The sequence below is a fragment of the Oncorhynchus clarkii genome, chromosome 9 (genome assembly GCF_045791955.1).
Source record: "Oncorhynchus clarkii lewisi isolate Uvic-CL-2024 chromosome 9, UVic_Ocla_1.0, whole genome shotgun sequence".
NCBI lineage: Eukaryota > Metazoa > Chordata > Actinopteri > Salmoniformes > Salmonidae > Oncorhynchus > Oncorhynchus clarkii.
In genome coordinates this window covers 37024395-37050206 of record NC_092155.1, presented here as the reverse complement: position 1 = coordinate 37050206, position 25812 = coordinate 37024395, and the positions used below count along the sequence as shown (strand labels likewise).

General features: G+C 41.2%; 1 protein-coding gene across 1 annotated transcript in view; it reads left to right on the top strand.

Annotated features, from left to right (window-relative positions):
- Positions 1 to 25812, top strand: part of LOC139416239 (MAP kinase-activated protein kinase 2-like) — a 41650-nt gene that overhangs the window by 3485 nt on the left and 12353 nt on the right. Inside the window, exons 2-3 of the mRNA XM_071164670.1 lie at positions 21115 to 21254; positions 21339 to 21403. Coding sequence (XP_071020771.1) covers positions 21115 to 21254; positions 21339 to 21403 — 205 coding nt within the window. The remainder of the gene's footprint in view (positions 1 to 21114; positions 21255 to 21338; positions 21404 to 25812) is intronic.

Below are 25812 nucleotides of genomic sequence, written 5' to 3'. Positions count from 1 at the left end.
AAAGTAAAAGTAGAAACCATTTAACATTTCTTATATTAAGCAAACCAGATGGCACCATTTTCTTGTTTTTTAAAAAACATTTATGGATAGCCAGGGGCACACCAACACTCGGACATAATTTACAAACAAACCATTTGTGTTTAGTGAGTCCTCCAGATCAGAGGCAGTAGATGACCAGGGATGTTCTCTTGACAAGTGCGTGAATTGGACCATTTTCCTGTCCTGCTAAGCATTCAAAATGTAACGAGTACTTTTAGGTGTCAGAGAAAATGTATGGAGTAAAAAGTACAGTATTGTCTTTAGGAATGTAGTGAAGTAAAAGTTGTCAATAAAAGTAAAGTACAGATACGAAGAACAAAATGACTTAAGTAGTACTTGAAAGTATTTCTACTTAAGTACTTTACACCACTGCTCAATTGAGGTCATTTCCACACTGCCATGTAGGGCTGCACGATATGGGCAAATAATCTAGGACTTATTTTTAGCCAAATGTTGTAATTGCGATTTTTGACTTTTGAATTAGAGCAAAACTGTTGGAATCATGGAAATATAATTACTATTCTAATTCTACAGTTAGAATATAATAGTGGGCACATTGAATACAGTGTTTGAGATGATGACAAATGAAAATGCCAGGGAGTTATTGTGACAGGGTAGGAACTGAAGTGTTGATAAGTGTTTCCTAGGGGACCCTTTAAGAGAACATGCAATGTTGCCAAAGCTTATCTACTTCATGTAGCTTACATATTCTTTCTTTGCATATTCCTCTTTGATTTAGAAGATACTGTTGCACAAACAACTTGCTGATTTAGGGCTACACCATCACTGGTATTATCAGGCTGTATTAGCTAGCTACGTTTGCTCTTACTCAGTAGATTTATTAGCATTAGCAGCTAACAATTAGCATTTCACAAGATTTAGGGCAACTTTCTAAGAAAATACAAACTACCTGTTTGCTGATGTAAGAAACACAAACTAATAGTTTCATTATAGATTGCCAGTGGATTTATATTAAGGCATATCAAATGTGCTCCTTGAGTGACAGGGGGCGTTTCTAGGTCTGTGTGGAAAGTGGTGCGGAGAGAGATGACTCAAGTAGCAAAGTAAACTATAAAAATTGACATTACAGTATCACATTTAACAAACCGAACATTCAAATACCGGTATAGAATGTAAAGTTAAAAACCCAAACCAGTCAACCAAATTCAACCTAGCTAATTTCCGATTTATACGAAATTGTTTGACTACAGAGGTAGCAAAACTGTACTTCGAAACTATGATACTCCCCCACTTAACATACTGCTTGACTAGTTGGGCCCAAGCTTGCTGTACAACATTAAAACCTATTCAGTCTGTCTACAAACAGGCTCTCAAAGTGCTTGATAGGAAGCCCAATAGCCATCATCATTGTCACATTCTTAGAAAGCATGAGCTCTTGAGTTGGGAAAATCTTGTGCAATACACCGACGCATGTCTTGTATTCAAGATCCTTAATGGCCTGGCTCCCCCTCCACTCAATATTTTTGTTAAACAGAAAACCCAGACATATGGCAGCAGATCCACAAGGTCTGCCATGAGAGGTGACTGTATAGTTCCCCTAAGGAAAAGCACCTTTAGTAAATCTGCATTCTCTGTGAGAGCTTCCCATGTCTGGAATACACTGCCATCAGACACACATAACTGCACCACATATCACACTTTCACAAAATGCTTGAAGACATGGCTAAAGGTCAATCAGATTTGTGAACATGGTCCCTAGCTGTGTGTTGCCGCTTTCCATGTTGTCTGTTGTCTGTAGCTTGTGAGGTGTGGAAACACTTTGTTGCTTTTATGAATTTTGTCTTGCTGCTTTTTGTTTTATGTTGCTCTGTCTGTATGCTATGTCTTGCTTGTCCTATGTTGCTCTGTATGCTATGTCTTGCTTGTCCTATGTTGCTATGTCTTGCTTGTTCTATGCTGCTATTGTCTATATTGTAATTTTTTTTAATAACCTGCCCAGGGACTGCGGTTGAAAATTAGCCGGCTGGCTAAAACCGGCACTTTTACTGAAACGTTGATTAATGTGCACTGTCCCTGTAAAAATAAAAATAAACTCAAACTCAAACTCAGTCCCTGCATCAATACCGGTATAACGCCCAGCCCTATACCACAGCATTGTTGACTACTCGTTTCTGATGGGCTAGAAGGGCATTCTAGAATGGGCATTAAAACCAGATAATGGACAGTTGGAAAATAAATCAGGACACCTTGCAATCTTGAAACAATATGCACCTACACATGCAGACAGTACTTGCTACAAAGTTATAGAAAGCTGAACCAATAACCACACAAACAGAATTGAATACATTGTAAATGCAGTACCAAAAATGCAAAACTAAGCTAGCTAGCTAGCTGATTTGTTTTTGGAGAGACATTTTGTTTTGGGAGCATCTAATGATGAACATGAATTTCTCCAGTCCCTACTGCTGCAGTCATGACACAAGTGGCACTAAGCTGTCATCCTCCCACATGTTTCTAGTTTTGACCAGCGATTTATTTTTAATTAAAAAAAAAAAAATTTCAGCAACAGATTTAAAAACATTTGGTTGTCATATTGGCAGGTTTGTTAGTAACAAAGTATTTAGCTAGCTTCTAGCCTAATGTTTGATATGCAATGCAATCTCCTCGTAAGGAACAGTGTTGCGTGTCCTGATGATAAGGCAAACTTTTCTAGTTATGCCATGCAAAATTGGGCATCATTAGTTCATTTTTTATTGATGTATCCAAATGAATGTCAATAGAAAATGCAGCTACTTTGCTGTTATTCTGGCTGCGGTGGTCGTTACTGTTTTAGACGTAGCTAGTTGGCTAGCTATTAAGCAAAGGATAAGAATGTTGCAAGCGAGCATGGCAACGGAACATATAGAACGAACAACTGGGTCGCAACCATAAATCTAGAACTAATCAAACAAACCGGGTCGCATGTCTAGCAACCAAAACATGCGGAAGTATGATTTTGCTTATAGAATGAAAATATCAACCTACATTTCTGTCCTACTGTGCTTTAGTATTGTTTTATTTGCCAACTGTGGTATAAGCAGGATAAACGCCTCCGTTCTGTACATTACCTTGGAAATATGAACTCCGCAAAGGCACGAGGTGCTGTGTCGTCCATATTTTCCAAAGAAATATACAGGACGTCACCGTTTATCCCGTACTCATCGATCACCCTTTAGCAGCTTGTAATGCTATATTGTGTCCTTGGCTTTGGCTCTGTGTCAGGCCACTTAAGCTTATATACAGTAGATGGGCTTCATTGATCAGTGGTTTGTTGATCCAGTGTATTTTACACATTGTCTTTAGGAGGAATTATGCAACAAAATATGTAATTCTTCCTTTCCCACAGTCATATAAGGCTAGATATTTAGATCTCTTTCTCAGGTCATCTTCGAATAGTCAACTTTTTAATTTTTTTGTAACCTCACAAATCCTTCCTTTCTACTGCGTCCAAATTCTTTGAAAAGGAGAGCTTTTCTTTTTGGCTTATAGTCTACACCCCATCCTTATCCTTTCCTCCTCTGCCTGGGCCAGGCAAATACTATTTGGCCTAACAGGGATGGAGAGAATGGTGTTCACTGTACAGCATTTGCGTACTCTACCTTAAGTCAAGATCATTTACGATCTGAAGATGACAGGTTTGCCATTAATAACCCCATCCCTGCTGTCCTTTCCTCCACTGCTTGGCCCATGCTAATACTTTTAGCTGGAGGAGAACGATAGGGACATGCCTTTGTCTAAAAGTAGCCTAGCACGAGAGGCCAGAGCGGACTGGGGATTATTTGGTCTGGAGTCCTACAGCTCTACACGGATATTATCAGCATTTATTGGGCAGGTATCCAGAGACGGGTACATTTACTCTGCACAAACCAGCAGAGACCTCCCTGGAATGAAGAACCATGATCTTCGATGGCCTTTCCCACTCTGGATAGAGGTTTGTCTACTACCCTGGCCTCATCTGTATGCACTGTAGCCAAGTCCTCTATCAACAAGCTGGGCTGACTGGGCTCTTCAGGGTTGTACTGTATGATTAGTCGGCCGTGTGTGTGTCTGAAATTCTGTCGTACTGGAAATAAGACCAACATTGCCCTTCCCAAAGGTTTTTTGCCTGAGTAGAGCAGATTCTTCCCTAACTGCAAATTCTTGCCGGTATACAGAGGGAAGATTTGTTTTCCATATCTGCCAATGGCTAGCCTGTCTGTGAGGAAAATATTCCTTTCTGTTTTTTGCCTGAATGAATTAGCAGGAATTTATGATACATAATGAAATCTTCTGCCAATAGCATTCTGGAATACCAGATACTACCTTATTGAGGTGGCAGGGTAGCCTAGTGGTTAGAGCGTTGAACTAGTAACCGGAAGGTTGCAAGTTCAAACCCCCGAGCTGACAAGGTACAAATCTGTCGTTCTGCCCCTGAACAGGTTCCTAGGCCGTCATTGAAAATAATATTTTTTTCTTAACTGACTTGCCTAGTTAAATAAAGGTTAAATAAATTGTGATGCGCGTGTTGACTCCTAATCCACAGTCCCTGTGGTTTATATTAGCAGTGTGGTCTGGTTTAGGGTCATTAAATATCATGTGGATAAAGTGAGGGTGGGTTGGATAGAGAACAATACCTTAAATCCATAAATATATTGTTGTGCACCTTTTGTTACGTTACAGCCTTATTCTAAAATGTAAGGATTTTTTTTGTCATCCATCTACACACAATACCCCAAAATGTCAAAGCAAATTTGGGCAAATTTATTAAACAATTAAAAACAGAAATGGCTTATGTACTCAGACTCTTTGATATGACCCTTTGATCAATGGAAACAGGATGCTCAGGTGCATCCTGTTTCCATTGATCCTCCTTGATGTTTCTACAACTTGTTTGGAGTCCACCTGTGGTAAATTCAATCGATTGGACATTATTTGGAAAGGCACACACCTGTCTATATAAAGGTCCCGCAGTGCATACCAGAGAAACCAAGCCATGAGGTCGAAGGATTTGTCAGTAGAGCTCAGAGACAGGATTGTGTCGGTGCGTAGATCTGAGGAAGGGTACAAAAACATTTCTGCTGCATTGAAGAACCCCAAGAACACAGTGGCCTCCATCATTCTTAAATGGAAGAAGTTTGGAACCACTAAGACTCTTCCTAGAGCAGGCTGCCCACCCGGCCAAATTGAGAAATTGGGAGAGAAGGGTCTTGGTCAGGGAGATGACCAAGATCCCGATGGTCACTGAGACAGAGCTCCTCTGTGGAGATGGGTGAACCTTCCAGAAGGACAACCATTTCTGCATTACTCCACCAATCAGGCCTTTATGGTAGAGTGGCCAGACAGAAGCCACTCTTCAGCAAAGGGCACATGACAGCCCGTTAGGAGTTGGTCAAAAGGCACCTAAAGACTCTCTGACCATGAGAAACACAATTGTCTGGTTTGAAGAAACCAAGACTGAACTCTTTGGACTGAATGCTTAGTGTCACGTCTGGAGGAAACCTGGCACCATCCCTATGGTGAAGCATGGTGATGGCAGCATCATGCTGCAGGGACTGGGAGACTAGTCAGGATAGAGGGGAAAGATGAACAGGGAAAAGTACAAAGAGATCCTTGAGCTCCAGAGTGCTCAGGACCTCGGACTGAGGTGAAGGTTCACCTTCCATCAGGACAACGACCCTAAGCACACAGCCAGGACAACGCAGGAGTGGCTTCAGGACAAGTCTCTGAATGTCCTTGAGCTGCCCAGCCAGAGCTCGGACTTGAACCCGATCAAACATCTCTGCATAGACCTGAAAATAGCTGTGCAGGGATGTTCCCCATCCAACCTCTGTTCTGCAGAGAAGAATGGGAGAAACTCCAAAAATAAAGGTGTGCCAAGCTTGTAGGGAAAGGGAAGAAACTTCAGGCTGTAATTTCTGCCAAAGGTTTTTCAACAAAGTACTGAGTAAAGGGTTTGAATACATACAGTTGAAGTCGGATGTTTACATACACTTAGGTTGGAGTCATTAAAACTAGTTTTTCAACCACTCCACAAATTTCTTGTTAACAAACTATAGTTTTTAATTTTCCCACAATTGTTTACAGACGTATTATTTCACTCATAACTCACTGTATCACAATTCCAGTGGGTCAGAAGTTTACATACACTAAGTTGACTGCCTTTAAACAGCTTGGAAAATTCCAGAAGATGAAGTCATGGCTTTAGAAGCTTCTGATAGGCTAATATATATATCATTTGAGTCAAATGGAGGTGTACCTGTGGATGTATTTCAAGACCTACCTTCAAACTCAGTGCCTCTTTGGTTGACATCATGGGAAAATCAAAAGAAATCAGCCAAGACCTCAGAATTTTTTGTAGACCTCCACAATTCTGGTTCATCCTTGGGAGCAATTTCCAAATGCCTGAAGGTACCTCGTTCATCTGTACAAACAATAGTACACAAGTATAAACACCATGGGACCATGCAGCCGTCATACCGCTCAGGAAGGCGATACGTTCTGTATCCTAGAGATGAACGAACTTTGGTGTGAAAAGTGCAAATCAGTCCCAGAACCAAGCAAAGGACTTTGTGAAGATGCTGGTGGAAACAGGTACAAAAGTATCTATATCCACAGTAAAACGAGTCCTATATCAACATAACCCGAAAGGCCGCTCAGCAAGGACGAAGCGACTGCTCCAAAACCGCCATTAAAAAAAGCCAGACTACGGTTCGCAGCTGCACATGGGGACAAAGACCTTACTTTTTGGAGAAATGTCCTCTGGTCTGATGAAACAAAAACAGAACGGTTTTGCCATAGTGACCATCGTTGTGTTTGGAGGAAAAAGGGGATGGCTTGCAAGCCGAAGAACACCATCCCAACCGTGAAGCAAGGGAGTGTCGGCATCATGTTGTGAGGGTGCTTTGCTGCAGGAGGCACTGGTGCACTTTACAAAATAGATGGCATCATAAGGGAGGAAAATTACGTGGATATATTGAAGCAACATCTCAAGACATCAGTCAGGAAGTTAAAGCTTGGTCCTTCCAAATGGACAACAACCCCAAGCATACTTCCAAAGTTATGGCAAAATGGCTTAAGGACCACAAAGTCAAGGTATTGGAGTGGCCCTCACAAAGCCCTGACCTCAATCCTATAGAAAATGTGTGGGCAGAACTGAAAAAGCTCTGTCAGGAGGAATGGGCCAAAATTCCCCCAACTTATTGTGGGAAGCTTGTGGAAGGCTACCCAAAAGGTTGAACCCAAGTTGAACAATTTAAAGGCAATGCTACCAAATACTAATTGAGTGTATGTAAACTTCTGACCCACTGGGAATGTGATGAAAGAATTAAAAGCTGAAATAAATCATTATCTCTATTCTGACATTTCACATTCTTAAAATAGTGGTGATCCTAACTGACCTAAGACATGGAATTTTTACTGGGATAAAATGGCAGGAATTGTGAAAAACTGAGTTTAGATGTATTTGTCTGAGGTGTATGCAATCTTCCAACTTCAACTCTATTTAAATATGAATTTTCAGTCGTTTTTTAATTTTTTTAATTAATTTCTTAATACATTTGCAAAAATTTCAAAACCTCTTTGCTCTTTCATTATGGGGTGTTTGTGTATTGAGGAGTTAAAAAAAAAAATCCATTTAAGAATAAGGCAAATGTAACGTTGCAGGATATGGAAAAAGTCAAGTGGTCTGAATACTGTACTTTCTTGAATACATTTTTCAATCATTTCCCATCCCAAAAATTATGAATAAGCAGTCTTTACTTTCTGGACTAAATCAGGAGTTCTTCAGAGGTATAAAAAAAATAATATGACAAAACACAATGTTGAGGTGAAGACCCCTGCAAACTAATATCAACTTTTTTTTAACAAATATTTTGTTTTGGATAAATTATTTACCTTCTATAAGTTGAAGAAACATTGCCTTGTGTCTTGTAATTCCTCTACCAAAAATAGTTTTCTCTCCATGAGGAGGGAGGATAATGAAAGTTATCAGATGTGACAAGTAAAGGTAGACCTGCCAATATAAAGGAGGAGGGGTACACGTGCATCAGGGCTGATAATAGATCCCAGAGGAGCAGACGGAGGAAATATCAGGGGAGGTTTTCAATGATCTTTGCCTGCCAGCTAACACTTCCTAAACGAAGGAATAGTCTATTTGTTTTGTTTTTATGAATTATTAAGTGATTTAAACTCATAAATCTGTTACCAAATCGGAGTTGGCTACAATGGGGAAATCATAGTAGTCACAATCCACAGTTGGGGCACCTTCTACTGTCCTCCCTTCCACTGGTATACTGTTATGTTCAGCTAATAACTGTTTTCTTTCTGTCATCTGTTGGTCAAAGCAAGACTGTGAAAACAGTCTGGACAACCCCTTACTCTCCTCTCTGCCGCTCTCGCTCTTTCTCCTCTCTCTCTCTCTCTCCAGTTAATGTCACCTCTCCCGGCTCTTACTGACTCCTACCATGATACCTACAACCGATCCTCTTTCAATTTACTGTAACAAGTTTTAAAAAAGTAACAAGTTTAAAAAAAAAAAGTGTTTAGATGAGAAGTTGGGGAATTGCTCATAAATATTCATTTTGGGGGTGGGTGATCACAACACTTTCTCTAAAGTATTTTTACCAGAATTCCAATGGCACTCTGATAATTTAATTATGTGCACCGCAAGCAAATGTGGCTCTGGGCCCGGTTTCCCAATAGCGATGAAATTTAGGCTTACAAGTGTTTTTTATCTTTCTTACCACGGCCAAAGATACTTTTGCTAAGTGTGTCGTTGAGGCATGTGTCGATACTGATAGGTTCAAAAGAATGGCAGCGGTGCTCTCTGGTCAGCTTTCTCCTTTCAAATATTACCTTAACATTTAGAATTATTCTGAAATACTGACGACAGATCAGCTCCTGGAGAGAGATTATCACCTATGGCTGTAAATATTGAGCAGCTTATCTAATGCTTACCCTATAATGCACTAAATTAATATTTGGCACATCATTGCGCACATGTTAGGTGTATGACCCAATTGAAGAAATTCCTGTTGTAAATTGACGTGGCACTGAGTAGCTTCGTTCATCATGAAATATATTAAGGCCAAAAATGTGACAGTAGCTAAATACAACTCAACTGAATGAACATGAAATTTGCCCCCACTGACAAAATGTAGTCAGTTATCGGCGGTCATGGAGAGACAGATATCACTGTTATTCTTCTATGTTTAGCAGAGATCTTCTCTTTATAAAGTGATGCAGGAGGGCAAAAAGCTTCTAGCAAAGTGGCTGTTCTATGAGTGGTGAGGCTGGTGTTAGAATATGAGAGTTTAAGTGCAGCGTTAATAACATTGGTTTTAGTAAGCCCCTCTGATATTTTAACGACGCTCCTATGAAGGTTCTAAAGATATTTTTATTTTTTATTTAACTAGGCAAGTCAGTTAAGAACACATGTTTTATTTACAGTGACTGCCTAACAATGAACTTAGCCTTAAAATGCTTTTGGGAAACCGGGCCCAGGACAGTTGGCTCACAGGGGTAAGGCACCAAGTTCCTGACATCTATTTCCACTTGCGGTGTAAGTTTGAAAAACATTTTTTTGAAACGTGGACCAATGGTGTAAAAATACTTTCAAGTACTACTGAAGTAGTTTTTTGGGGTATCTGTACTTTACTATTTAGATTTTTGGCTACTTTTACTTTGCTAAAGAAAATAATGTACTTTTTACTTCATACATTTTCCCTGACACCCAAATGTACTTCACACACTTATCAAGAGAACATCCCTGGTCATCCCTACTGCCTCTGATCTGGCGGACTCACTAAACACACATGCTTAATTTGTGCCCCTGGCTATCCACCTAATTTAAAAAAAACAAAATTAAAACACGGAAGTACGGAAATGTGCCTTACTGGCTTTTGAAAATTGTGTAACATCTAGGCAAGGAAACACCATGTAAAATATATTGGCACACTCCATTTACCAGGACCATTGCCAAATAAGGCACGCTGTCACTTGCTTTTATAGTAAGCCTTGAGGTGGCACCACCCAGCACATCTAGAAGGGAGTGTATTTCATACAGTACCCCTCCCTTGAGATGACTTTTAAGGCATTTCATTTAGATAAATAAATGTAATACTTCTAAGGACCCGTGGACACCCTGACAGTAGTAGAGAAGAGTTCAATACAGTACGTTATACTGTACTCTACAGTACTTTCTGCATACTTTATATCTGGTTTTAGTCATTTAAGTTTACACTGAAAAGGTTTTACCATACCGAAATTGTTTTCCCACCCCACAATACAGTAAAGAAAGTAGAGTACAGAAGAGTACTGTATAATGTATTGTACTGTACTGAACTCTACTCAACTACTGTCAGAGTGTCTGCGGGTCCTTTAAAATATTACATTAATTTATATACATTTTCTTCTTCAGTTTTCAAAGGTCTTAAAAAAATGTGACCAAGAGCCTCCCAATTTGCGCAGCGGTCTAAGGCTCTACATTGCAGTGCTTGAGGTATCATTACAGATCCGGGCTCAATCCCGGGCTGTGTTGCAGCCGGACGCAGATATTTAAGAGTTTTTGGAAAATGTGGTCGCATAAAAACTGAAGGAGATTTTACTGTAATTCTGTTACCAAACTTTCCATTTGGACAGTTCATCCAGTAAATGTGTTTTTGTGAACTTGTCTGTCTAAATTGTACAAAGAAGTCATTGTGCATAGAGATTGTGTGGTTTGTTAAACTTTTTGAAATCAGTGTTTTTTTTGTTTGGCATACATTTTTTTGAAAGTGAAAAATCTTAATCAAATTGTAGTTCTGTCCCACTGGAATCACTTTATCATTAAAACTGACTGGGCTAGTAGCGTTCTTCCTGATAAAAGTTGTGACGATCACATCCTGCTGTCGTGACGATGCTTAGGTGGTCATAGACGTGTGTGTGTGTGTGTGCGTGTGCCTGTATGTGTGGTCGGTGTGTGTCATGCTGAGGCAATGGTAGTGGCAGCTGTACGGCGCCCCTTCCTCCCGTGAATACTGAATGACGTCAGGGAGTGACTCATGTTTGCTGATGTGAAAGTGGGTAGGCTACACTCAGTAAGCAGGGTCCGGAGGACATAACATTGCTGACACCTTGCGCCTTAAACCTCCGACGTGGATTAAGTGCTATTTATTCATATTCGTGCTTGTTCCCCTGTTCAAATTCAGTTGGCCTACTTTTTAGTTGCTCTGGATTTCTGCATGTTTGGTTTAGTGCATTTATTTACATTGAGATGATATCAGGAGTCAACTGTACTGGGTATTTCCAAATGTATACAATACTTTAATGAGGAGAACATCTTATCTGTCTCTGTGTGTGTTGGGCATTTCCATGTAAAGTACCTATGAGCACCAATGTGAAGTTCATAGGAGCATGTCAAATGAAAGCGAAGAGTCTATATATTTTTTTGTTGTTGAAATGAAAGTATATATACATTTTATTACCAATTTATTTCTGGTCAAACAGATGGAAAAGGGATTTTGGACATCTTCCAGAAATAGTCTTTTAAAAGCTATATATGTAAAAACACAATATTGAAGTGAAGACCCTAATATCAGCACTTTTATATTTAGGTTGGTAGAAATGATTTGCCTTCTCTAAGTTTAAGAAACATTGCCTTGTGCCTTGTTATTCCGTTACCAAAAACCCACATACGTTCGTAAAGTATTCAAACCCCTTGACTTTTTTCAAATGTTGTTACGTTACAGCCTTATTCCAAATTTATTAAATCTTCACAATGCCCATAATGACAAGGCAAAAGCAGGTTTTTAGAAATATCACATTTACATAAGTATTCAGACCCTTAACTCAGTACTTTGTTGAAGCACCTTTGGCAGCGATTGTTTTCTTGGGTTTGACGCTACAAGCTTGGCACTCCTGTATTTGGGGAGTTTCTCCCATTCTTCTCTGCATATCCTCTCAAGCTCTGTCAGGTTGAATTGGGAGTGTCACTGCACAGCTATTTTCAGGTTATAGACCTGTTGGTTGGTGAATCATCGCCCCAGTCTGAGGTCCTGAGCACTCTGGAGTAGGTTTTCATCAAGGATCTTTCTGTACTTTGCTTCGTTCTTCCAGACGTGACTCTTGGCATTCAGGACTGATGGTCTGATAGTCCTTTAGTTGCCATTTGGCAAACTCCAAGCGGCTGTCATGTGTCTTTTACTGAGGAGTGGCTTCAGTCTGACACTCTACCATAGCCCAAAGCCCTGATTGGTGGAGTGCTGCAGAGATGGTTGTCCTTCTGGAAGGTCCTCCCTTTTCCACAGAGGACAATCGGGTTCTTGGTCACCTCCCTTCCCAAGACCCTTCTCTTCCGATTGCTCAGTTTGACCAAGAGGACAGCTCAAATATTTTTTTTATAAATTGGCAAACATTTCTAGAAACCTGTTTGCTTTGTCATTATGGAGTATTGTGTGTAGATTGAGGACTTTTTATTCTATTTAATCCATTTTAGAATAAGGCTTTTAATGTGGAAAAGGGTAAGTGGTCTGAATACTTTCCGAATGCACTGTATCTTTAAGATATTGAGGGACAATAATGGAAATTCACAGAAGTAACAAGTAAAAGTAAACGTACCAATTAGTTGTCGTGTTTTTACTGATTTTTAAATTTGTTTATGAATTAAGTGAATAAATCTCGTAATTCTGTTACCAGAATTGCTACAATTTAATTGACTCCAATGGGAAATCATAGTAGTTTCAAACCACTTTTGGGTCACCTGCTACTGTCGTTTCATGAATACTTAGCAATCAAATGCTGACCCCATTATCTCCTAAGACAATTCACAGCTGTTTGTGTCACGTCTGTGTACATTGTCCCACAATCCAACACCACGCTGGCACTCAAGGAATTACACACGGGACTTGGAACAAATTGAAAACAGCATATCCCAAGGCTGTATTCGTTGTACTTTAACAAAGGAAAATTCTCCCTAAATTCCACCAACACATCTCTTGCTTCACCCGCTGAACCATTGTTATTCTCCTTACCGAGACCGGTACAAACCCCTCCTTTGCTTTATGAGTAGTGAGTGACCCTACGGAGGCAACACATACATTCTAAGTGATTTCAATGGGTCTTTCTCCATTCTGTTTCATACTGTTCAATTCAAATTCAACCCAAAATAATTTTCTGCATTTCCTGAATTCATTTGACATAATTGACACACTGCCATGTAGGGCTGATGACAATGTAGGGCTGCAGGGCTGCAAATAATCAAGGCCTTATTTTTATCCAAATGTTGCAATTGTGGTTTGACTTGCGATTTAGATCAAAACACTTGGGTGAACTGTTGGAATCATGGAAATATAATATTTATTTAGAGTATAAATAATAGCTGATACTTGACAATGCCAGGGAGAAGTTATTGTGACAGGGTGGGAACCAAAGTGTTGGTCAGTGTTTCTTAGGGGACCCTGTAATCTTTGGCTACAATAAATGTTTCTTAATTTAGCCAACATATTCATGCTTCGCCTATTCCTCTTTTAGAAGATACTGTTGTATAAACATGCAGCTTTAGGGCTACATCATCGTACCCACAGCAACTATTAAAACATTCCCAAACCAGAAACCGTGAATTGATGGCAACATTCGCACGAAACTGAAAGCGCGAACCACTGCTTTTAACCAGGGCAGGGTGACCGGAAACATGACCGAATACAAACGGTGTAGCTATTCCCTCCGCAAGGAAATCAAACAAGATAAGCGTCAGTATAGAGACGAAGTAGAGTCGCAATTCAACGGCTCAGACACGAGGTATGTGGCAGGGTCTACAGTCAATCACGGATTACAAAAAGAAAACCAGCCCTGTCGCGGACCAGGATGTCTTGCTCCCATACAGACTAAGCAACTTCTTTGCTCGCTTTGAGGACTACAGCGCCACTGACACGGCCCCCTACCAAAACCTGCGGACTCTCCTTCACTGCAGCCGACGTGAGAAAAACATATAAACGTGTTAACCCTCACAAGGCTGCATCCCCAGCCGTGTCCTCAGAGCATGCGCAGACCAGCTGGCTGGTGTGTTTACGGACACATTCAATCAATCCTTATCCCAGTCTGCTGTTCCCACATGCTTCAAGAGGGCCATCATTATTCCTGTTCCCAAGAATGCTATGGTAACTGAGCTAAACGACTACCGCCTTCCGTCATCATGAAGTGCTTTGAGAGACTAGTCAATGACCATATCACCTCCACCCTAGACCCACTCCAATTTGCTTACCGCCTCAATAGGTCCACAGACGACGCAATCGCAACCACACTGCACACTGCCCTAACCCATCTGGACAAGAGGAATACCTATGTGAGAATGCTGTTCATCGACCACAGCTCAGCATTTAACACCATAGTACCCTCCAAACTCGTCATCAAGCTCGAGACCCTGGGTCTCGACCCCCGCCCTGTGCAACTGGGTACTGGACTTCCTGACGGGCCGCCTCCAGGTGGTGAGGGTAGGTAACAACATCTCCACCCTGCTGATCCTCAACACTGGGGCCCCACAAGGGTGCGTTCTGAGTCCTCTCCTGTACTCCCTTTTCACCCACGACTGTGTGGCCATGCACGCCTCCAACTCAATCATCAAGTTTGCAGACGACACTACAGTGGTAGGCTTGATTACCAACAACGACGAGACGGCCTACAGTGAGGAGGTAAGGGCCCTTGGAGTGTGGTGTCAGTAAAATAACTTCACTCAGCGTCAACAAAACAAAGGAGATGATCGTGGACTTCAGGAAACAGCAGAGGGAGCACCCCCCTATCCACATTGACGGAACAGTAGTGGAGAGGGTAGTAAGTTTTAAGTTCCTCGGCGTACACATCACGGACAAACTGAATTGGTCCACCCACACAGACAGCGTGGTGAAGAAGGAACCTCAGGAGTCTGAAGAAATTCGGCCTGTCACCAAAAGCACACAAACTTTTACAGATGCACAATCGAGAGCATCCTGTTGGGCTGTATCACCGCCTGGTACGGCAACTGCTCCGCCCACAACCGTAAGGCTATCATCCAGAAGGCGAGGTCAGTACAGGTGCATCAAAGCAGGGACCGAGAGACTGAAAAACAGCTTCTATCTCAAGGCCATCAGACTGTTAAACAGCCACCACTAACATTGAGTGGCTGCTGCCATGCATGTAAAAAATGTTTCACTATCTACTTTAAACAATGCCACTTAATATAATGTTTACATACCCTACGTTACTCATCTCATATGTATATACTGTACTCAATACCATCTACTGTATCTTGCCTATGCCGTTCTGTACCATCACTCATTCATATATCTTTATTTACATATTCTTCATCCCTTTACACTTGTGTGTATAAGGTAACTGTTGTGAAATTGTTAGGTTAGATTACTCGTTGGTTATTACTGCGTTGTCGGAACTAGAAGCACAAGCATTTCGCTACACTCAGATTAACATCTGCTAACCATGTGTATGTGACAAATAAAATTTGATTTGATTTGGTATTGGGCTGTATAGCTAGCTAAGTTTGCTCTAACTCAGTATATTTATTAGCTTGGTAGCCAGCTAACTATCAATTTGCATTAGCAGCGAACACAATTTAGCTAAACCTTGCTAAGAAAAAACAAACTAGATTTTTGCAGATGTAAGAGAAACAAACTAGTAGTGTAATTCTAGAACACATGTGGAGTTATATTAAGAAGCAAAGTGGAAACAACATCATTGTCATCAACATTGTTTCATGTGCCCCGATTGACCATGCAGACTGAACGCAAGTGTCGCAAGGTCAAGTAACAAAAAATGCGCTCCTTGATTGACGGGTCGGGGCTAGGTCTGTGTGGAAAGTGGCATGGTGAGAGTGGAGAGGGATGACTCAAGTAGCGGTGTAAACTACAAAAATGTACTTTACACACGGCCTGTAACATTTAACAAACCAAACATTTAAATACTGTTATAGAAGGTAAAGTAAAAACCCAAACTGGTTCATGCATCAATACTGGTGAATATAGTAAAATAAGGTATACCGCCCAGCCCTAGACAACGCCTTCATTCTCCATCTCCTCCCAGCCTATAGGTAGAAATTCAAACTGGAAGTACCCGTGGTAAGGTCTGTTCAACGCTGGAAACACTGACTGGAAACACTGCCGAGTACAAACAGACCACCTATGACCTCCGCAAGACAATCAGAGACACAAAGACCTTACAAGTGGAATCGCAATTCAACGGCTCAGACACGAGACCCATGTGGACTTCAGACAATCATGGATTACAAAGGGAAAACCAACCATGCTAAACACCTTTTGTGCCAGCTTCGAGGAAAACAACACAGCGCCACTGACATGGGCCTCCGCTGCTCACGAGGACTGAGGGCTCCCGATCTCTGTAGCCAATGTGAGTAGGACCTTCTAGTGTGTTAAAACAAAATCAGACAAGCCCATAGTACACGTGTCAAACTCATTCCACGGAGAGCCGAGTATCTGCATGTTTTCGCTCCTCCCTTGTATTTGATTGAAGGTCACTAATTCGTAAAGAACTCTCCTCACCTGGTTGTCTAGGGGTTCATTGAAAGGGAAAAAACAGCAGACACTATGCCCTACATGGAATGAGTTTAACACACCTGCCATAGTAGAATAGTTGATCTATTTACCGAGTCGGCTTGTTGTGTGTTCTATGTGAGAGAAATACGGTGCCTTCAGACCCCTTGACTTATTTCACATTTTGTTATGTTACAGCCTTATTCTAAAATTGATTAGTCTTTTTTCCCCTCCTCAATCTACACATAATACCCCAAAATGAAAAAAGGAAAACAGGTTTTCAGGAACAAAAATTCACATTCATAAAAAATAACCATACCTTATTTACTTAAGTATTCAAACCCTTTGCTATGAGACTCAAAATTGAGCTCCGGTGCATCCTGTTTCCATTGATAACCCTTGATGTTTCTATAACTTGATTGGAGCTGTGGTAAATTCAATTGATTGGACATGATTTGGAAAGACACACAGTTGGTCTATATAAAGGTCCCACTGTTGACAGTGCATATCAGAGCAAAAACATAGCCATGAGGTCGAAGGAATTGTCCATAGAGCTCCGAGACAGGATTGTGTCGAGGCACAGATCTGGGGAAGGGTACCAGAAATATTCTGCAGCATTGAAGGTCCCCAAGAACACAATGGCCTCCATAATTCTTAAATGGAAGGACTCTTCCTAGAGCTGGCGGTCTGGCCAAACTGAGCAATCGGAGAAGGGCATTGGTCATTGAAGTGACCAAGAACCCGATGGTCACTCTCTGTCACTCCAAAGTTCCTCTGTCCAGAAGGACAACCATCTCTGCAGCACTCCACCAATCAGGCATTTATGGTAGAGTGACCAGACGGAAGCCACTCCTCAGTAAAAGGCACATGACAGCCTGCCCGCTTGGAGTTTGACAAAAGTTTTAAAGATTAAAGTACAGAGATCCTTGAAGAAAACCTGCTCATGAACGCTCAGGACCTCGGACTGGGGTGAAGGTGCACCTTCCATCAGAACAACCTAAGCACACCGCCAAGACAACACAGGGGTGGCTTCGGGACAAGTCTCTGAATGTTCTGGAGTGGCCCAGCCAGATCCCGCAATTGAATCCTGTCATATCTCTGGAGGGACCTGAAAATAGCAGAGCAGCGACGCTCCCCATCCAACCTGACAAAGCTTGAGAGGATCTGCAGAGAAGATCCCCAAGGCTTGTTGCGTCATATCCAAGAAGACACTAGGCTGTAACTGGCAACTTCATTAAATAGTACCCACAAAAAAACAGTCTCAATGGTGAAGAGGTGACTCTGGGATGCTGGCTTTCTAGGCAGAGTTGCAATGAAAAAGCCATATCTCAGACTGGCCAATAAAAATAAAAAATGTAGATGGGCAAAAGAACACAGAAACTGGACAGATGAACTCTGACTAGAAGGCCAGCATCCCAGAGTCCCAGAGTCACTTTTGATGTTGAGACTGGTGACATTTATTTAAGAAAGCTGCCAGTTGAGGACTTGTGAGGCGTCTGTTTCTCAAACTAGTCACTCTAATGTACTTGTCCTCTTGCTCAGTTGTGCACTGGGGCCTCCCACTCCTCTTTCTATTCTGGTTAGAGCCAGTCTGTGCTGTTCTGTGAAGGGAGTAGTACACAGCGTTGTACGAGAATTTAAGTTTCTTGGCAATTTCTCGCATGGAATAGCATTCATTTCTCAGCAGAAGAATCGACTGACGAGTTTCAGAAGAAAGGTCTTTGTTTCTGGCCATTTTGAGCCTATAATCAAACCCACAAATGCTGATGCTCCAGATACTCAACAAGTCTAAAGAAGGCCAGTTGTATTGCTTATTTAATCAGGACAACAGTTTTCAGCTGTGCTAACATAATTGCAAAATGGTTTTCTAATTAGCCTTTTAAAATTATAAACTTGGATTTGCAAACACAATGCGCCATTAGAACACGAGTGATGGTTTCTGATAATGGGCCTATGTAGAAATTCCATAAAAAATCTGCCATTTTCAGCTACAATAGTCATTTACAACAATAGCAATGTCTGCTGGAATTCTGATAAATTTTATGTTATTTTAATGGACAATAAAATGGCTTTGCTTTTTTTTCGAAAGGTACTGTATGTGTATATAATATAAACTCTGCAACAAAAAAAAACGTTCCTTTTTCGGGACCATGTCCAAATTCTTAAAAATATATATTTTTCGGGACCAAAGATAATTCTTAAAAACCTAAATAAATTCACAGATCTTGTAAAGGATTTAAACACTGTTTCCCATGCTTGCTCAATGAACCATAAACAATTAATGAACATGCACCTTGGAACGGTTGTTAAGACACTAACAGCTAACAGACGGTAGACAATTAAGGTCACAGTTATAAAAACTTAGAACACTAAAGAGGCCTTTCTACTCACTCTGAAAAACACCAAAAGAAAGATGCCCATGGTCCCTGCTCATCTTTGTGAACGTGAGACGCCTAAGACAGCGCTACAGGGAGACGGGACGGACATCTGATCGCAGTGGCAGACCACGTGTAACAACACCTGCACAGTATCGGAACATCTCAGGTACAGGTACTGGATGGCAACATCAACTGCCCGAGTTACACCAGGAACGCACAATCCCTCTTTCAGTGCTCAGACTTTCTGCAATAGGCTGAGAGAGGCTAGACTGAGGGCTTGTAGGCCTGTTGTTAGGCAGGTCCTCACCAGACATCACCGGAAACAACGTCGCCTATGGGCACAAACTCACCGTCGCTGGACCAGACAGGACTGGCAAAAAGTGCTTTTGTCTGACGAGTTGCAGTTTTGTCTCACCAGGGATGATTGTCGGACTCGTGTTTATTGTAAAAGTAATGAGCATTACACCGAGGCATGTACTCTGGAGCGGGATCGATTTGGAGGTGGAGAGTCTGTCATTGTCTGGGGCGGTGTGTCACAGCATCATCGGACTGAGCTTGTTGTCATTGCAGGGAATCTCAACGCTGTGCGTTACAGAGAAGATATCCTCATCCCTCATGTGGTACCCTTCCTGCAGGCTTATCCTGACGTGACCCTCCAGCATGACAATGCCACCAGCCATACTGCTCATTCTTTGCGTGATTTCCTGCACGACAGGAATGTCAGTGTTCTGCCATGACCAGCGAAGAGCCCGGTTCTCTTTGAGCACTTATGGGACCTGTTGGATGGAGGGTGAGGGCTTGGGCCATTCCCCCCAGAAATGTTCAGGAACTTGCAGGTTCCTTGGTGGAAGAGTGGGGTAACTTCTCACAGCAAGAACTGGCAAATCTGGTGCAGTTCATGAGGAGGAAATGCACTCTAGTACTTAATGCAGATGGTGGCCACACCAGATGCTGTTTCTTTTGATTTTGACACATTATTCCATTTCTGTTAGTTACATGCCTGTGGAACTTGTTCAGTTTGTCTGTTGAATCTTGTTATTTTCATGTAAATATTTACACATGATTAGTTTGTTGAAAATAAACGCAGTTGACAGTGAGAGGATGTTTCTTTTTTTGCAGAGTTTATTATTTGTACGTTTTCCCGAGTCTCACCTTTCCATAGAGGGGTCATATTAGTGTGTAGCCTAAACTGTTCGGATGCTACAGACAGAAGTGGGCAGATTGATTGGCTGTACCGACTTCAGACGACTCCCTTGACACTGAGAACACCATCACATTCATGAGTCTCATCTTTCCAGTGTAGATCTTGGGCCAAACTGTTCGAACCCTACAGATTTTCGGGATGCCTCATGGTCTCACAAACACCGCTGTAGCTCGGCACCTTCCACTCCGGATGCGGAAGGCCACCATTGGTGGATTGATTGTCAATGTGTGTTTGCTTACTGGCCACACGTCAGGCAGGCCAAGGGTTAAGCCTTTACCTTTTCAACCAGCTTGGTCTTTTGTGTGGTATTGTTCTTGAACTCTCAAATTGATTAGTAATGTCATTAGGTTCCATTAGACTTGTTCCATCTGGGAAGGAGGGAAATTGTATTATGATGTGTCTGAGACTGCCGTAATCAGATCTGAATGTCAAAATCTGGGAAGTGACTACCTCTGGATGGCTTTTGCTCCATTGTGGTTGGAGGCCTCTGAACTTGGAGTGAACTGAGGATGGAAAATCTTCTACATTGTTTTTCTAATTCAGAAACAATGACAAGTTAGACACTGCATGTTTGAGACCCCTGGCCTGATGTACTGTCAATAGCAGGGAAAGTAGGCTGCACTAGACACGTTGGGGAGACATCTAGACGTAACCTTTTGAAAGACATGTTAGTCAGCAGCTCAGCTCTGTGTGGTTTACCATAACCTTGCCTCATTGACCGCCCCTGCTCATGCTGGTAATTGTCTCTCACTCTTCCATCATATTTCTTTCACTTATTTAAACCTGTTATCTTTGATATCAGTGGTAATCTTCTTGAACTGCACTTTTAGGGCTTGTAAGTAAGCATTTCACGGTAGTCTTAACTTGTTGTATTCTGTGTATGTGACAAAGTTTGATTTGATTTTAATGGTGGTAAGGAGAGGAGGAAAGGAAGCCATGAAGATCTGATTTAGCCTCTGATTCCCTCCTTACTCTTCTCATCTACTCCGTCCCCTCTCTCCAGATTCTGCAGGATTGTGCAAAGGCTCGTCGGGAGGTAGAGCTCCACTGGAGGGCGTCGCCCTGCTCTCACATTGTACGCATCATGGACGTCTATGAAAACCTCTACCAAGGCAGGAAGTGCCTGCTCATCGTCATGGAGTGGTGGGTGACTGACACACACGCACACACACACACACACACACACATTTAGCCTATGTTATTCAGTGTTTTCTCTCTCCATTTCAGTATGGATGGAGGTGAGCTATTCAGCCATATTCAAGACCGGGGGAACCAGGCATTCACAGAAAGAGGTAATGAGTAGGGCTGTTACGGGGACCGTATTACCGCCACACCGGCGGTAACGAGTCATGACAGTCAAATTCCATGTGACCGTTTAGTCACGGTAGTTGGGCTTCTCCAAGCTCTGATGCTACTGATGGTCATTAGTAGCCTACCAAACTTGCTAACTGCCTGGTCCTCAGCACTCTATCGTCCCTATAATCACTCTGACATCAATGCAAATGTGATCTCAAATCTAATCAAACACTTCATGAGAGCCCATGAGCTCATGTTGTGCAACATTTCAATAGCTATGCAATTGCGGTAGAAAGCAATGATGACCTCTATTAAAAAGAGGATCCCATCAGCTTTATATAGACTCTACCTATTATATTTATTTCATAACCTTCCAAATATTAAGCACATTGCTTCTCTTTACAACAGAAGTATAGCCTACCTGGCTGGCACCACAGGAAAAGCGTCCTCCATTCGCTATTTAAGCGCATAGGTGACACCAGGGTTGGGAAGTAACGGATTACATGCTGTTATATGTAAGGGATTACGAAAAACCGGTAACTAATCCTTTACCAGCTAAAATATTGTCATCAGATTACAGATACTTTTGAAAAACTAGAGAATTACATCGAGGATTACTTTTAAATTCAGAAAGGATGTTTGCGTAAGAAAATATTTGACACTTCTCTAATAAGCATTGTAAAAGGTGCAAGTTGTTAAGTTTGTTCCACCTGAGTGAGTCTACTATGATGACATGCCAAATGTGTAGGCTACAGTCCAAGCTATGTCTGTCGCCATCCAAAGATTACCCAACTTTAAAAATAGCTTGTAGGCAAGGATGACAGCAGTGGTGAAGTCTACGGCGATACGGATATCACTTATTATTGATATCTACGTAGCGCATTGATGTGAATCCCACTGCTGTGCTCTCATTTAGCTATTTGTGCCCTACGGATTGTGGTTGTTGTGTGGATGGCTGTTCACAAATTTCAATGTGTATTTGAACTCAATAATGGTTGAATTCAAGAAGTTTAAGCTGCCTATCAATCATTGTTTTTGAAACCAGTGGAAAATGTGCTCTTGCAACAGCAGATCCCAGCCTATGGAATAAAATAATTCATGCAAATAAGGAAAATATTTATCAATAGGCCTAATTTGCAGACTTTTGATAGACTTAAAGGGACAATCTGTAGTTGCTACATCCATTTTTGGACTCAATTCAATTATATTTACATAAATTATATACAGTGCCTTGCGAAAGTATTCGGCCCCCTTGAACTTTGCGACCTTTTGCCACATTTCAGGCTTCAAACATAAAGATATAAAACTGTATTTTTTTGTGAAGAATCACGGACCTCTGAGACTATCACAGTGCAGGTGCATTTATACGGAGACTTGATTACACACAGGTGGATTGTATTTATCATCATTAGTCATTTAGGTCAACATTGGATCATTCAGAGATCCTCACTGAACTTCTGGAGAGAGTTTGCTGCACTGAAAGTAAAGGGGGTGAATAATTTTGCACGCCCAATTTTTCAGTTTTTGATTTGTTAAAAAAGTTTGAAATATCCAATAAATGTCGTTCCACTTCATGATTGTGTCCCACTTGTTGTTGATTCTCCACAAAAAAATACAGTTTTATATCTTTATGTTTGAAGCCTGAAATGTGGCAAAAGGTCGCAAAGTTCAAGGGGGCAGAATACTTTCGCAAGGCACTGTATATTATTGTAATTATATGTAGCAGAAAGCGATGGGTTAGTAGAAGCCTACATAACCAACCCATAAAGTAAAATGTAACATCCATATATGGCCAGCTATGTAAACTTTAACATTGATTTATTTATCCTGCAATAGATGTCGTTCAATTGGTAACATTTTTGTCTTCTAATGACTCTTAAGGGGAAAGTAATCTAAAAGTAACTGAATGTAATCAGATTACTGAGTTTCGGTTATCCAAACGTGATTTTTTTTTTTTTTACAATTTTGGACAGGTATCTCGTAACTGTAACTGTAACTGATTACCCAATCCTACCCAATCCTGGATGACATATTTTTTTCCGCTGCCCCTGTTTCGAGACAGGTGCAGGATAATGGTCCATTCTAAATCAAAACACATTTCACACGTATTATTTAGGATATGGAAAGACAAACTTAAATCAAGAATAGTGTGATGGGTGACAATATTAGCCTAACACTTGTGAATGATGCCTAGATGCATGCTTTTTTGTGACTTTTTCCAAATCATAGTCGCACACCTAATGTAGCCTAGCCCATAGGCCTATATGTTCTGGTAAGGTTTGTATAACAACTAAAGTGGGCAAATAACTTATTTAAATGAAACACATTAATCTGCTTTACATCAGGTGTAGAGCCTGACAGACATGCATACACAGTGCGTGAATTTCAAGTTTGGGGAAGATTCATTTTCACCATAAACATGCACCTTTTTATAATAAAAGCATTACATGCACTTTTGAGAATGGTGTTTTCCTGCTAATGGAACATTCGCTCGTATAGCCTAATAGTTGATCAACATTTTAAGCTAAACATTCTCATCTGTTGAGTTAGGTTCATTGCTTAAAACAGGTTTTTTGATGCTAGTGGTTGTATTAATTTGGGATCTATTGCATCTCACAGCTGTCCCAGACTATGTTTGGAATATTTATTTCTCGCAAAGAATGGGGTAGGTCAACCTTCGAACTATGGGGGATAGTAGATTGACATAGGCTATTGCTTTTGCTGTTTGTTAGGCCTACTCATCTTGTTGGCAGACAAAGTAAATATGGATAGTTCTTCCAATATCTTTAATATGCACCTCGGAATTGGATAAGGATGCGTCCCCAATGTGTCTGTCTTCACTTGTAGCCTGTGAGAAAGACTTGATCACATGACGTAGAGCCATGTGAGTGAGCTGTGCTTCGGCACTCAGCAGGGAGAAGGGCATTATAATTATTATATTCAGCACAAGGGCCATGGATTCTTTTAGGGGGCATTACAATGTAGCTGGGAAATTCGAGGCATTATCAAGTGCTTGTCATATTGTGAATGAGAGACAGATGAAGTGTGTACAGCCTTCACAAAAAAACAGCAGAGCTCATGCCTTTCATGCAGCCTTAGAATGTATTAAAAATCAAAACATGCAGTTGAAGTCGGAAGTTTACATACACTTAGGTTGGAGTCATTAAAACTTGTTTTTCACCCACTCCACAAATTTCTTGTTAAACTATAGTTTTGGCAAGTTGGTTAGAACATCTACTTTGTGCATAACACAAGTAATTTTTCCAACAATTGTTTACAGACAGATTATTTCATTTATAATTCACCGTATCACAATTCCAGAAGTTTACATGCACTAAGTTGACTGTGCCTTTAATCAGCGTGGAAAATTCAAGAAAATTATGTAATGGCTTTAGAAGCTTCTGATAGGCTAATTGACTTAATTTGAGTCGATTGGAGGTGTACATGTGGATGTATTTCAAGGCCTACATTCAAACTCAGTGCCTCTTTGCTTGACATCATGGGAAAAATAAAAAATAAATCAGCCAAGACCTCAGAAAAGACCTCCACAAGTCTGGTTCATCCTTGGGAGCAATTTCCAAATGCCGTAAGGTACCACGTTCATCTATACAAACAATAGTACACAAGTATAAACACCATGGGACCACGCAGCCGTCATACCGCTCAGGAAGGAGACGCGTTCTGTGTCCTAGAGATGAACGACCTTTGGTGTGAAAAGTGCAAATCAATCCCAGAACAACAAGTATCTTCAAAAGTATCTATATCCACAGTAAAACAAGTCCTATATCGACATAACCTGAAAGGCCACACAGCAAGGAAGAAGCCACTGCTCCAAAACTGCCATGAAAAAGCCAGACTACGGTTTGCAACCGCACAAAGACCGTACTTTTTGGAGAAATGTCCTCTGGTCTGATGAAACAAAAACAGAACTGTTTGGCCATAATGACCGTCATTATGTTTGGAGGAAAAAGGAGGAGACTTGCAAGCCGAAGAACACCATCCCATCCATGAAGCACGGGGGTGGCAGCATCATGTTGTGGGGTGTTTTGCTGCAGGAGGGACTGGTGCACTTCACAAAATAGATGGCATCATGAGGTAGGAAAATTATGTGTGTATATTGAAGCAACATCTCAAGACATCAGTCAGGAAATTAAAGCTTGGTCGCGAATGGGTCTTCCAAATGGACAATGACCCCAAGCATACTTCCAAAGTTGTGGCAAAATCGCTTAAGGAAAACAAAGTCAAGGTATTGGAGGGGCCATCACAAAGCCCTGACCTCAATAATATAGAACATTTGTGGGCAGAACTGGAAAAGTCTGTGCGAGCAAGGAGGCCTACAAACCTGACTCAGTTACACCAGCTCTGTCAGGAGGAATTCACCCAATTTATTGTGGGAAGCCTGTGG